The 15,634-nt window shown below is 43.8% G+C and overlaps 1 protein-coding gene across 1 annotated transcript in view; it reads right to left on the bottom strand.

Moving 5' to 3' along the window:
• PDE3A (phosphodiesterase 3A) overlaps positions 1–15,634 on the bottom strand; it is a 324,658-nt gene that overhangs the window by 15,089 nt on the left and 293,935 nt on the right. Inside the window, 5 exon segments of the mRNA XM_048500668.1 lie at positions 1,423–1,622; positions 4,888–5,001; positions 6,678–6,789; positions 10,542–10,679; positions 15,501–15,634. Of these exon segments, the coding sequence (XP_048356625.1) occupies positions 1,423–1,622; positions 4,888–5,001; positions 6,678–6,789; positions 10,542–10,679; positions 15,501–15,634 (698 nt within the window).

Here is a 15,634-nt window from a genome sequence, read left to right as displayed (position 1 = left end):
GCCTTCCATTGAGGACCTGTATACTGCACGGGTCAAAAAAAAAGGGCTGTGAAAATATTTACTGACCCCTCGCATCCTGGACATAAACTGTTTCAACTCTTACCCTCTAAACGTCGCTACAGAGCACTGCACACCAAGACAACTAGACATAAGAACAGTTTTTTCCCGAATGCCATCACTCTGTTAAACAAATAATTCCCTCGATAATGTTAAACTATTTATTATATACTTATTATATAATTACTGCACTACTTTTTTCATCATTCCTATTACCCATCTCCTCCCACTTATGACTGTATGACTATAGCCTGTGCTGACATTTTATTTTATTTTATGATTTTATTTTATGATTTTACATTTTATGTTTTCATTACTACTGATTGTTTCCTGATTGCTTACTAGACCTATATGACAATCATTAAGTGCTGTACCTTATGATTCTTGACAAATGTATTTTTCTTTTATGTACACTGAGAGCATATGCACCGGAGACAAATTCCTTGTGTGTCCAATCACACTTGGCCAATAAAGATTCTATTCTATTCTATTCTATTCCTTAGGTTGGAGCCAGCCACAAAATGGCTGCAGCACCTTATCTTTAGTCATGTAGTGAAGATGGTACCTATGGCCAAAACTGCATTTTAAAAAATATTCACAGCCAATCAAATCTCCAATGGCCAATCTGAAGGTTTGCTGGGCAAAAGTCCTACCTGGCCCCAACTGTAATCTAAAAGCACTTAGTGGGCACCAAGGAAGGTATTTGCATATTGGGACCTATAGTTTAGAAACCTGGTTTAAAGAATTGTGTCCAGGAATTGTGGAATGCACATAACCCTGGTTTTGAGGCAGACCTGTACTTAAAAAGTCAAATGGATCCTACCTGTTAGGTATATTCAGTGGTGGGATCCAAAAATTTTAGTAACAGGTTCCCATGGTGGTGGGATTCAAACTGTGACGTAGCACCAATGGGGCTGGGTGGGGCACGGCGGGGGCGTGGCCGGGCATTCCGGGGGTGGGGCATTCCTGGGCAGGGCTGTGGCAAGGACGCAGCCGCTGCGCCAGTCCTCGGGCGGGAAATGAATGCACGCAGGCGCAGGCTGCTACGCACGCCGGTGCACCTCCTGCTAGACTGCTTCAAGTTCTGCGCGCTACTGCTGAGAGGAGGGGCGTAACCAAGGCAAAAATCACGTGGCAAAATCGCCAATTAGTAACCCCCTCTCGGCACACACAAATAATTAGTAACCTACTCTCGGGAACCTGTGAGAACCTGCTGGATCCTACCTGCTAGGTATATTAGACTACCAGGTACTTGACACCCTCAGAGATAATGGGAGATTGGCTGAGTCACGAGTGCGACTGTCACGAATGAAGTCAGCTTGGTGGGTCAGGTTGGACGGACCTGATGAAGACAGTCCTGCTTACCTGAGGAGCACTCGTCGCCACCAAGAAGGCGTTGGTTCTTCCTGGATGGTCATAGTCATGCATGGCTGCAGCTACATAAAGGGCCATCAGTTCAAGCGAAGGGATATTGCCGGCCAAGCAGCCATAGCTGTCATCGGTCGGCGAATAAGTTTTTGAAAGCACGTATCCCAAGTGACCATGAGTGATCCCACTGTCAGAATCTGGGCAAAAACCAAAACAAAAAAAGAAGCATAAGAGGATCACACCAGTGCTTCATGTAGTCCAGCGTCCTGTCCCACACAGTAGTCAACCAGTTCCTCCAGAGGTCCAACAACAGGGCACAGAGGCTGAGGCGTTCTGTTGATGTTGCTTCTTGGCACTGCTGTTCTGAGGTTTACCATCTCTAAATGTGGAGGGTTCCTTTTAGTCAGCATGGCTAGTAGTTATTGATAGATTTGGACAGATTTATGGAGGAGAAGTCGATCTATGGCTACCAATCTTGATCCTCCTTGATCTCAGATTGCAAATGCCTTAGCAGACCAGGTGCTCGGGGGGAGCAGCAGCAGCAGAAGGCCATTGCTTTCACGTCCTGCTTGTGAGCTCTCAAAGGCACCTAGTGGGCCACTGCGAGTAGCAGAGTGCTGGACTAGATGGACTCTGGTCTGGTCCAGCAGGCTCTTTCTTATGTTCTTCTTATAGACCTACCCTCCATGAATCTGTCAAATTCCCTTTTTAATATTACAGGTGGCAACTGTACTAAAATAACTATTATATTTTTATAAACAACACTGCATTTCATGTCATTCATGAATTTCATGTAATGAATCTGATTAATACACTGGAGAAGACATTTTGGAATTGTACAATTTTATTTACAGAAAACACAACATCGTTTATAAGAATAGGACAGTTATCCTGGTACAATTCCCAACTATAACGTCTGCTTCTGTACCACCCCCGCTTATTATTTGTGCTGTAATCCCCTTTTAAGGTTGCCTGTGGCTATCCCTACATCCTCTGGCAGCGAGCCTCTCATGTTAATTGCTCACTGTGTAAAGAAGAATTCCTTCTTTTGTCCTTCCGTTTGATGAGGTTTGATAATGAAAGAAGGAAAATTTCCACTTCAGCTCTCAGTCTGATGACCCAGCATAACACAGCCTTGAATTTCCATGGCACTTGGACCAGATTCACAACCATCACAATTACAAAACTGTTGCTTTCCTGTGTTTCTATTACATATTTATTTACTATACTTCTTTCTCATCTTTCTGCCAGGCACTATAGATCTGGGCCAGGAACTATAGATATAGGGCACTGCATGGTCACACGGCTTTTAATTGCAGATATGACAACTGCAGCAAAGAAACCAGACGATGCAGCAGCGTCACGTGGGAATCAAGCTTCCTCGGAGCCTGCTGACAGTCTTAAAAGGCTACCTGCCGTAATACAGAAAACTGTGACAGGATTCATAGAGCCCCGCCCACCAAGCCCTTCCGACTCCCACTAACGGAATTCCACCATTTTCATTACTCTTTTATTTAGAACATGTATATCCCATCTTTCTGTCCTTGCAAATGCCTACCAAGATGGTTAACCATTTAAAACGTACACGATGAAATCCCATCTTAAAACCATTAAAGTGCCCCTTCTATTCCTCCGACTTGGAGTTCCTCTGCCATCTAGGGGACCCACTTCCTTGCTCTGTTTTCCCCCTCTCTGGGAGGGTTTTAATTGGGGTGTATTGCTGACGCCATCTTTGTTAATTACTGCTGTGTTTTAATTTAATCTAATTTTAATAGGGTTTTGTTTGTATATGCTGTGTGAGGAAATTATGTTGTGCACCGGCCAGAGCCCTCCAGGGTAGAGCGGTATACAAAACTCATAAATAAACAAACAAACAATAAATAAATAAAAACGACATCCCCCCCCCCCAACACACATCATTAAAACAAATTAAAGACAGAGTTAAAATTGGCACAAAGAAATATAAACAGAACTTGAAACATTGGTCAGGAAGGAGTGATCACGGAGGGAATGCCAAATGGAACAAATGTCACAATCCCACCTGGGGCCCTGCCATATGTTCATGTCCAGGGGAAGCTGGGAGGACGTGACACCTGGTGTATGTGTATTCCTTTGATTGCTCGGCTTTGCATTAGGCTTTGCTTGCTGTTTAAAGCAACTGTTTCTTTTCTCTGAGCCAGGCGGCATCTGGCTCCTTATCGTGCTCTGACCTTGGAGAAGCAACACAGCCTAAGAAAGGGAAACTATTTCTGTTGGGTGGGGCACTGGGGGAGGAGCAAAGAGCAGAGCTTTAGCTAGTGGCGGGGATGTTTGAATTTCAGCGTCAGCAACGCTTGAGTAATGTCATTACTCTGATGCAATACATCGATTTCATTTGAACCCGAGTCTGGTAATTGGGGAGGAGGTTGACTGCTGTGGCAATAAAGAAGCCTTCACTCATTGGTGGCTGACAGCTACAGAAGGGGACAGACAAATCTCCCTGGAGAGAGTGTTCGAGAGCTTTGGCGCCATGACTGAGAAGGCCCTCTCGGGGGCACCCAAAGCAGACCCTCTGAAGATATCCATAGTGGTTGTGGCATAACTGATATTTGCAATTCTCCAAACTCCTGGCCCGGAATAATTTCTCTCTTAATATTCCATCTAAAAGGGCTCAGTCCATGCACTGTTCCAGTTTGCCAGTTGTATACATGGCTAAGTAGCTGGTGAAAATGAGCGAGCCGACACCCATGATACACAGAATTTGTCACATGAATATCCACCCCAGTGCTCTTGTGATCTGATTACAAAGAGGAGACGAAGGACGGAAGCCATCAAATGTAGCTGTTGAAGGCTTTCACCACTGGAATAAACGGGCTGTCGTGGGTTTTCCAGGCTAGGCGGCCGTGGTCTGCCAGTTTTTGCAGGTAGCTTTTCACTGGCATATTCAGAGGAATGTCAAGGAGACATCAAATGTGGTCTCTTCCTCAGGATGTACTGCAACCTAACCCTAGCAGTAAAGCTTCCATGCATTTCACAATGGCTGCTTGTCAGATCACGCTGTACCACTGTCAAGGCTGACAAATCTGCTCTGAATACCTCTAGCTTTTAAAATGGTGGAATATCTGGCCACTTGGGAGCTCAAAAATCTGCACTCTGGTTTGATTGGTCCTACCAGATGGTATTTCCACAGATTTTGGTCTTTGGGGAGTTTTGTGTGGACCAATATGGCTGTTTACAACCTTTTCCAAACCTCTTTTTAGGTCTTTTCCTAGGGCGTTTAGATAACACAATGTCTGAATAGGAAGACTGAAGCAGATTACCTGTAAATTTTTTTCGTCCACCTCTAGGGTACTGTGCACACCTTTCTGAAGTGTCTAATTTCTGGCCAAGTGCAAATCAGTTCGATTTACTTGAGGTTAGTAAAGCCCTAATCAACTTATCCTAGGCCAATAAAGGGCTATGAGGCATACCAAAAAAATGTACCTGAATCGCTTGCTGACCCATGGTCATTAATCACAGTTGGGAGTCCAGGTATAGGCTGGGTTGAAAGGTACCAAACCGCATGGAGGACATCAGTGGCATGGATCCTGTTGTGATCTATGAAGACAGAAGTCGGTTACTTCTAGAGGGTCCAACATCGCCATCTGCTGGACACACTGGAGAACAATCGTTTAGTTTCAGTTCAACATTTGTTTCTTTCAGCTCATTCCGGTTTTTCTTGTTCTTCCTTTATAGATCTCAGGGTGAAGAACATGAGCCTTATAACCCCCTAAAGAAGGTAAAGCTTAGAGATAATGACCGACATGCGTTCAACCAGTTTGCTTCTTGGCTGAAGAGGGATTTGAACACAAGTCTCTTCAGCATTTCAGCCACCTCACTGGTTATTTCTTAAATCACTTTTCATGTAAAAAAACCCAAAGCCCCATTAGAGGCCCTGCGCTCTTGTTCCATTAATAAGCTTTCTTCAGCCCTGTCGACATATTTGCCGATTTTTTTTCTCTAAAAGTTTGTGTGAGGTCAGACCAGATGACGCCCCCTTGCTGACTGAGATTTACCTGTTTCCAGGTGCAAGCGGAGGAAACCTCCACGGAGAACTGCTGCAGCACACAAAATGGCTGGCGCCACTGTGAAACTGACAGCTCCGTGCAGCAGGTGGGAGAAAATGCCCATTTTGTCTGGCAACACTTGTGTTCTCCCAGGCTGTGGGAACACAAAATGCCAAAACGGATCCTTTTATAACAGTGATGGTGAACCTTTTCAAGGCTGAGTGTCCAAACGGCAACCCAAAACCCGCTTATTTATCGCAAAGTGCCAACATGGCAAGTTAACCTGAATAATGAGGTTTTAGTACAGAAAAAACGGTTGGCTCCAAGGTGCGCATTACTCGGGAGTAAGCTTGGCGGTAGTCGGTGGCTTTGCTTTGAAGCAACTGTGCAACACTTTGAAGGGGTGAATCACGACCCTAGGAGGGTTTACTCAGAAGCAAACCCCATTGCCAGCAACCGAGCTTACTCCCAGCTAAAGGATCACGCTTTCGTTCTTCCCATTAAAATCAATAACAGCGCATAACAGGGTTACCAACACTGCTTCCCCAAAACTAGGTCTTAGGTTTAATGCTAACAATCTCCCTGAAATAATTGCACTATTATCACATGATGAACTCTGTGCCTGCGTGCCCGCAGAGAGGGTTCTGAGTGCCACCTCTGGCACCCGTGCCATAGGTTCGCCACCACTGTTTTATAACGTCCTGAAGAAGTTATATTTATGCTGTGTGAAATCCACCAGAGTTTGTTCCATGCACACGAACGAGATTTCCACACCATGGTTTAATCTTGATTTAGAATCTTGTGGGCAAGAAACTAGGATTGATTGAAATATTTGGATACTGACTTCCTAAATCAAGACATCTTGAAGCTCGGCTTAAAGTGGAAGTGAAAGGAAGCTTGAAAGTCAGTCGTTGTACCTGGTTGTTTTTTATCACAAACAAACTGTGACTTCTGAATATCTCAGGGAGGGGAAGACAATTGTAGGGCAAACAGGCTTTTCATGGGTTAACTGTTTGAAATGTTTCATTACATTCAGTTTGGTTCATGTTGGGTGTTTTCTGAGATTTACTGTGCGTGTGATGTATTTTATAGTTTTCTATGGTATTTTTATAGAGTGCCTGATGGCCTTGTAATATTTTATTCTTTTTCGTTGCTAGTAGCCCTGGGTGTTCATTCTTTGAGGAAAGGCCAGATAAATTTTATTGGCCAATCGACTGTTGTACTTACAAGGAATCTCTCGGTATCCACACTCCAGGGCATGGAAGTAGTTCATAAATTCTCTCACAGGAATTTTGAAGATTTCAAATAGACCCATGTCCTCAAAGAGCCTGTAGGATACCTGAACACACAAAGCAAAAGGAATCACAATCTTTACTGCATCATTATCTAAGATCCCTGTGCAGATTAAACTGCATGTGATGTCAGATCCAAACATTTTCTATTTATACTAATTAGAAACTTTCATATTTAAATGACAGTCATTTTTCTTCTCTTGGGTAACCAACCTTCAGTTCCAAAGAGATCTACAAAAAGGAACTGGCTCTCTAATTCTTTAGACACCTCAGACCAGTTACAGAAAATTTTTTACATTTCAAGTCCAACAGGTCTTACGCCCATCATAGATTACAGACTATTTTGAATTTTTTTTATTCCTGATGTATCAACCCGAAATATCCACACTGACTCAAACTCACAATCCTTTATTTTAATGCCATTTTCCTTTTCCCCATATCAAGTTCTCCCCCAAAATGTGTACATTTTCGCAATGTTATTAGTCCGTCGATAAATCTGCATAAGAGATGATGCGTATATGATCCGTACACATGGCATGTATAAACCATGGAGAAAGACACGATACGTTTGCTCTCTGCTGGCAGCCATGAAGGACTTCTGATGCTGCAGAATTTTCGCAGCACTGCAAATCTTTTGACATCGTGGTCAGATCTCCTGCCAAATCACTGGGATACATCCCAAGATCGGGAGAACCATCGTGAATATCAACTGAGCAGAGGAAAGCAGGTTGTTTTACTGTGCCTTCGTGTTCCAGGACCAAGGCAAAGCAGTAAATCTGTGGATTAAAACAGCAACCCCGCTTGCAAATCATGATTTCAAGATCATTGTTTGTTTTATCTTGCATATCTTACACGGAGAGGAGGATCAGAGAACAGGAGAAAGCCATTTGCTTAAAAAGAAACTCATGTTCTCCATGACAATGCCACATGCCCTCTGCTTTTTTATATTATTTGGGTAAGTGGAAAAAAGCTCTTTTTGCAACAATCAGAAATAAAGACAGAGGGAGGGAGGGAGGGATACATCTATCCAGCAAGTGGGCTACCTCCTAGGGTACGGCAAATAAGAGGCTTGCTAGATCAGTGGCCAGCCACAGTCCTCTGGCAAGCCCACCAGAAAGGTATGAAGCCAACTCCCTTCTCTACACTGTTGCTCCTTCAGGAGCAGCGCTGCTTCTTCCCATGGAGGTTCTATTCCGGAATCAGAGTTAGTAGCTCTTAACAGACCTATCCTCCACAAAACTCTGTCATCTTTTTAAAAAAGTGCATCAGGCTAGAAGCTGTATCAACTCATCTTGGGAACATGAATTTTTTCTGAGTGTTGTTTTCAGAAAATTATATGCCATTTCTCTCCCCAATGGGGACAATTCTGTTCTTCCCCTCCTCTGTTTTCTCACATCAACAACCCTGTGAGGTAGGCTGAAAATGTGCGATCAGCCCAAGGTAGCATTGCGGGGTCCTTTGTCTTGCTTTTGGGGCGGGGGGGGGCATCCATTTGCAGGCAACTTTGGGTGACCCCGCATGGCTTTCAAGGCAACGGATTTTCAGAAGTGGTTTTCCACTGCTTGTCTCTGCATAGCGACCCAGGCATTCCTTGGTGGTCTCCCATCCAAATATTTACCAGGGCTGACCCTGCTTAGGTTCCGAGATGTGATGAAACCAGGCTAACCTTGGCTATCCAGGCCAGGGCCTCCTCACCTTAAGATCTTGAAACAAGCAAGGTTTGATGTATTGTCGAAGACTTCCATGGCCAGAATCCACTGGTTGTTGTGGGTTTTGTGGCCCGTGTGACCGTGGACTGGTAGTTTTTGCTCCTGACATTTCACCTGCATCTATGGTTGGCATCTTCAGAGGAATGTCACGGTAAAACGTGTTTCTCTCTGTGGCACAGTGTGGAGTGCGCAGTTATTTTGTCCACCTCTAAGATGGGAGTGAGGTTGAGATGGATTTGCATGTGTCTGGGTGCAGTATATCTGCAGCTATATTTGCATGTGGAGCTCACTGGCAGTTGCATTGGTGTGCATGATATTAGGAGCCGGAACTACCAGACCATGGCCAAACAACCCGGAAAGCCCACGACAGCCAGCTAAGCAAGGTTTCTTTCCGTTCTCACAAATGTTCCACAGAGATTTTAATAGGCAGGAAATGGACACATTTCCTCTCCTTCCCAATCTGCTCCATATATTGTCGAAGGCTTTCACGGCCGGAATCACTGGGGGGCTGTGTGGTTTCCGGGCTGTATGGCCGTGTTCTAGCAGCATTCTCTCCTGACGTTTCGCCTGCATCTGTGGCTGGCATCTCCTGAAACGTCAGGAGAGAATGCTGCTAGAACACGGCCATACAGCCCGGAAACCACACAGCACCTCACTGCTCAATACCGTTGAACGTAAGGATGAAGAAAATAATAGCTCCGGTATGATCCGACCTTAGTTGCAAAACACTTTCTGAGGGCTCGTCCACAGCCTCCTGGAGAATCATCCCAACTGGTTTTCCTGTAATGTGACCCTCTGCTCCAAAGTCTATCATTTTCAACTCTTTAACAGAGATAGCAGGGAAAAGAAGCGTTCATTTGAAACTACCCAATCTGCTCTCGTTTCTATTTCTGTAGCCTCTAGTTCTCCCTTCTCCTTTCTAAACAAAACTTCTTTTTACACCTACAGGATTTTTTTAAAAAAATGAGAGGAACAGCAAGTGTAAATTAAACTTATTACCTAATGACACGGCATGCCGACTGGAAAGGGTTTAGCCGTTCCATTCTGAACCGAGATTCTTATTCTTTTCTGCTATCACGTGGCATATTTTCTCTTGACTTTTAATAGATTTTTGCTGGATGGCTCTGTGCTCAAGTGCTTTCCTTTGTACCGGGGGCAGGATGCTTTTAAATTTATTTTAAATACGGCTTTCTTTATTTCTTTTAAATACGGCTTCTAAATCAATTTAGCATCCCTCGCAATAAACGGAGATGGCTTTTCAAATCCTCTTGAAAGAGGCTCTCTGTTGGGGCTGGCTCCTAAGGGGAAATGGTTCCCCTAGGGGAGCACATCAGCTCCAGCCCGTAAGTTCTGGGATGCAGTTAATTTATTTCAACTTTTCTCTCTTTCTCTCTCTCTGCCGCCCCCCGCCACCCCCTGCCACAGTTTGAATGAAAAATATAAGATCATTCCAACTGCAAAAAACAAAGACAGAATTGTTAGATGTCCTTTGTTGCGATCCACCTGAAATAGCTTATGGACATAGGTTACATAAATTTCACATTGGAAAGCAAGGTCTTCCATTCAACAAATGCCCTGGTTACATTAAAGCATACGTGTCAAACTCGTGGCCCTCCAGATGTTATGACCTACAGTTCCCATCATCCCCTTGATGGGAACTGTAGTCTATAACATCTGGAGGGCCACGAGTTTGACACCTGTGCATTAAAGCATGGCTTGGTGTCACATATCCGGGCCTTGTGCAGATGCTATTCACTGGAACTGGTACTAAGTGCCAAAAGAACCCAGTGAGTTCTAAGAGTCATCGTTGTGATTGCTTTTTTACACTATAAAAACCACAGCACCATTGCATACAGCCTCTTACTGGGGATTTCCCTTGACTGGGTGGAAGGTGGAGTCTAACTGTTCATTACAGGAAGCAAAGGTTTTCTAATCACCCAGTGGGACATCTTTGCTACTCCACAGATGGTGCCAGTGAACACGATGGGCTCTTAATCAAAGTCTTGGGATACCCCCAAATAGCAACACACACACAGTCTTTCCAGAAGTCAGGGCTGCACACTCAAAACCTACGACACCCACTTGCTTACCTGACTGAGGATTCGGCCACACTTCTTGCCTATCTTGTCTACCAAGTCAAAGATTGGAAAATTCCAATTGTTGAGCTGTTCCATCAGGGGGTCCAAGTTGTCCATTATTAGAGGCTCGGGGGCAAGAATAGGCTTCTCCTGCATGAAGAACCAACAAGAGACATATTCCCATTGGTCATCAGGATCTCTCCAGATGTACCTATTAGACGTGCCCTCATTCTGCCACCCTCAATTCAAATTTCATTTCTGTTTCTCTTACTATTTTGAGAAGATATCCTACAGGCTCATCGAGGACCTGGGATTGTTTGAAACCTTCAACATTCCTGTGAGAGGATATAGGAGCTACTTCCCTGCCCTGAAGAGACTGAAAAGATTTGCGTTTGTCCTGGTACTGGACTCAATTCAATCCAGACTACATGCTAGCTGTGGGACAGGCACAGCTCTAACCGCCCTCCCAGATGAATCTAGACTGAGGCAGGTCAGCACTGCTGATATTATTAGATCTGGCAGCAGCGTTAGCTTTGGTCAATGATAAAATCTTGACCAACTGGTGGAATGCTCTGTCTAGTGAGACCCATCCAGTGAGACTTATGGCAATTCCACAGAGCCTGTAAGACAAGGTTGTTCCACCAGGCATACGGTTGTGGCCGCGTGGTGTAGTAGTTAAGAGCAGGTGGACTGTAATCTGGAGAATCGGGTTTGATTCCCCACTCCTCCACCTGAGTGGCAGAGGCTTATCTGGTGAACCAGATGTGTTTCCGCACTCCTGTAGGGTGACTTTGGGCTAGTCACAGTTCTTTGGAACTCTCTCAGCCCCATCTAACTGACAGGATGTCCACTGTGGGGAGAGGAGGGGAAAGGAGCTTGTAAGCCACCTTGAATCTCCTTACAGGAGAGAAAAGTGGGGTATAAATCCAAACTCCTCCTCTTCTACCGTTTGCCATCATTTGACCTCCCTCTTTCTCACCCACCGTTACTTCCCTCTGATGTTTTAATTACCATCATTTAGTCGCCATCTGACTTAGATTATGTTTTAAGCCATTTTAATTGCTTTGCTTGCTAATCGTATTTATAAATTGTTGTGAGCTGCCCTTAGCCCGCAAGGGGAAGGGTGACATATAAAATTAATTAGAAAATTTAAAAATATCTCGTGTAACCTCAGAGTGGTCTGAGCAAATAAATAAATAAATAATAATAATTAAAAAATCAGAGCGATCAACAACTTGTCTTAAATGTCAAATCAACGTTTTAAGAAATTCAGATTTTTTTTTTTGGCCATGGTGATGTCATACAGACCCCAAATCCCTTTGATGTGCAACTTGTTTTTATATTCCCATTCACTTCAATTGGGGTCTAACTGTTTTCATTTCCCTTCCGACGAAGTCTTCAAAATTAAAAACAAACAAAGCAAAACCAGAAGGCAAAACTGCATATAACCCAAGAACAACAATGTGTGATGAGTCCAAAGGCTTAAATAAAAGTTAGATCCCAAGCAAGCCAAAAGATCTTGCTCAGATAGAAATGACAAAAAAGTAGCATCGGTGGTAAAAAAAAAAAGTGATTCTTTAACGGTTGCTTTGGCTCATTCTGCACATGCAGAATAATGAACTTTCAAACTGCTTTCAGTGCTCTTTGAAGCTGTGCGGAACAGCAAAATCCACTTGCAAAAAGTTGTGAAAGTGGTTTGAAAACGCATTATTTTGCATGTGCGGAAGGGGCCTTTGTTTAAATCAGGGGTGTCCAACTCTGGCGCTTCAGATGTTCATGGACTACAATTCCCATCAGCCCCTGCAGCCATGGTCAATTGGCCATGCCAGCAGGGGCTGATGAGAGTTGTAGTCCATGAACATCTGAAGCACCAAAGTTGGACATCCCTGGTTTAAATGAACTCAAACTGGGTATAGAAGCTTGAAGACTTCAGAGGGAGCAGTTTTGGCAACCAGAATAGCCCCCTGAGCCGTCAGCTTGGACTCTTGCACGGACACACCCAAAGGGGCTATTAGTTAAAGAGCTAAATTTGGATTGAAGAGCATCACACCTACACAATATTGTGCGATCATTCACAACCACCTATTTTTTGTCCCCCTTGTTATGTTTGATGCCTGGGCTGCACACCTTTGGATTTATGCATCAGTGCCATGGAACTGATAAACAATCAACAGTGGCATCGCAGTTCCGATGAACTCTGAGGTGAATTTGGATTGCCTTAAATCAAATGCGTTGAGGCAGGGGGGAAGAAGAACGATCACAGCAACTTAAAAAGCAGGCATAAATCTAATAATTTCAATATAAGAAGAGGAAGAATTTGGATTTATACCCCGCTTTTCTCAACCTTTAAGGAGTCTCAAAGCACCTTCCCCTCCCCACAACAGACACCTTGTGGGGTAGGTGGTATGAAGCGTGTTCACACAAAAGTGTGACTACCCCAAGGTGACCTATCAGGCTTCATGTAGAGGAGTGGGGAAACAAATCCAGTTCATCAGATAAGAGTCTGCCGCTCATGGGGAGGAGTGGGGAATGAAATTGTTATGGATAAATCCAGGGTGGTGAGGTATACAGAATTAATTAGGGGGCTTTTTGCATGTATTTAAATGTAAGACCAAGGGCCTGAAACTTTGGTTCATAGGGAGATATATTTCACATCTAGAAAAGATGTGAAACGCTTGGCTGAAAAGCAGAAGTAACGTTAAGTAACGCTTAGGCAATTAGGAGGGAGGGGGTAGCTTGTAACGAGCAATGGAAAGAAGAAGTGAGACTATACTCGTGTAGGTGTAAGATACTGGAAAAGGATTGCTTAAATATACTCGTGTTCAATGTACTGGAACAATAGTTACTTAACTATATTGCTTAACTAACGGCAAGCTGGCAGGTAGTAAAAGGGGAACCACGTATAGGGGCTTTTTGGGGTAGAACGTTGAACATGTGGTAAAAGCATGATCTCGCCTTATAAAGGATATCCGTGCATGTGAAAAATGTGCTATCGCCGTATGCAGATAGATTGTGAGGCGTGGGGTCAGTCATGTGATATTTCTTGATTGACACACGAGCCAGCTAGGATGGGTATAAAAATAAGCTGCCTGCGAAGCAGACTTTAGAATGACCAACGCCCTAGGGTGTGGTTATTCTCCACATCTATAGACGTGAATAAAGAAAGCTGTTTTACTGTCAACTGTCTGCTTTGTGAGTATTGATTGGGGATATTTGAAATTAATTCTCATAACAAAATCCAGTTCTCCAGGTTCAGCTTCCCTGTTTTGCAGCAAGGTAGTGAATAGAGTTTAACGATTCCTCCTAATGCCTCCTCTTCCGGGAATGGCCAGGCCATTCCCAAAACAATGTATCTACTACAACTGTCTTCAACTGTCCTTTTTAATGCTGATATGGGGAATGCAAGGGTGGGAGCTATCTGATTGCAATTGTAAGGTTCATACTGGGAGCCAGGGAGCTGGGACCTCAGTTTCAGCTACCTGGCCATATGGCTCAGACACTGTTTCAATAAAGCTCTTGAAGCCATTCTAGAGTCTTGTTATTGACTGGGGCACTGAGCCCTTACAGGACCACAGGACCCAAAAGGACTCCTGGCTGCTTTATAATCTTGTCCTGACTCTGAATTCATCATGATGGGCTCCCTTTTTGCCTCCAGAAAGGGGACGGGTTGGCCAAAAGGGCCTGGCCTTATTGGTGTTTGTTCCACCCACACCCAGCAGTCATGAAAAATCCTTCTTTTCCTCCCACACCCGGTGCCTGTGCTTAACAGTTTCCAACAAAGACCACTTTCTTTCAGATTGCTTCTAACCAATTTATGTTCCCTCTGGTCATCTTTATTTGCTGTTTCATGACTGGGACGGCTGCTCTGGCCTCTACTGGCTTAAGCTGGATATTAACCATCATCCTTTCAAGTCATCTAACAAACACTGTGATATTCTGGGCCAGTAAATTCCACAACGAAGAAGTATCCCTGTTGTTTTTAATAATCTTCCCGGTTAGATTTATTTGCTGTACATTTGCACCTGATTGACTGCAGATTTGCTGCCATCGTTTTTTTTTATAAGTTTTCACTTTTAAGATCTGTTTGAGTTTGTTAACAACTTCATGGACTTATCACTGGTTGGATGGTGGGTGAGAAGTAATCAGGAGTAAGCTGCTTTGAGCAGGTTTCTGGGGAGGCACTGCATACGTTTTCCAGATATATAAATAATAAATAGTGATTAAATGGAAAAAAATATGCCTTGGAGCCAGTGGTGGGATCCAAAAATTTTAGTAACAGGTTCCCATGGTGGTGGGATTCAAACAGTGGCGTAGCACCAATGGGGCTAATGGGCATTCCGGGGGCATGGCCGGGCATTCCGGGGCAGGGCATTAATAATTTCTCTGTTACTGTAAAAAAACTCCTACTGTTAAAAAAAGTTCCTAATTTCCAGCTGGTATCTTTCTGTCCATAATTTAAACTCATTATAGCAAGTCCTATCATCTACTGCCAAAAGAAACAAATATTTCTCCTCTAATTGACTGCCTGTCAAACACTTAATACTTTCAAATACTTAATTTTGTTTCTAGAAATCAAAAGAAGGATACTTTTCTTAAACAAGGAACTTTACCATATTTCTAAAACATGTTTTTAAAACAGCCCAACAGGGAGAATGATCCGCTTTTCTCTACCTTCGCTAACCAGCCCGATAGGAAACAACAGGACTCTTTATGATTTTTGGACCCAATGGAATTTCTAATGGAAAAGCAGACCCAATTAGTAACTCCCTCTCGGCACACACAAATAATTAGTAACCCACTCTCAGGAACTGGTGAGAACCTGCTGGATCCCACCTCTGCTTGGAGCACATCTGTGCCACTGAACTTTTGGACAAAGGAGGAATTTGCTTCTGCAAGCACGCCGTTCTTTGTCTGTTCTCAATTACATCAACAAGAGACACAGCCATGTCATAGAGCACATGAACCAATTACCTCAGGTGACAATAAGGGATGTAATAGGATTGTGTCTCGAGGATAATGCCTACAGATCGGCCCTGTTCATGCTTCTTGCTCCTTACAGCAATTCATGCGTCATCATTGCTCGGGCACAATATCAGTTGCTGTCG

This window comes from Sphaerodactylus townsendi, linkage group LG06, assembly GCF_021028975.2.
Source record: "Sphaerodactylus townsendi isolate TG3544 linkage group LG06, MPM_Stown_v2.3, whole genome shotgun sequence".
Taxonomy (NCBI): domain Eukaryota; kingdom Metazoa; phylum Chordata; class Lepidosauria; order Squamata; family Sphaerodactylidae; genus Sphaerodactylus; species Sphaerodactylus townsendi.
The sequence above is the reverse complement of the archived record's forward strand: the minus strand, read 5'-3'. Positions and strand labels throughout refer to the sequence as shown.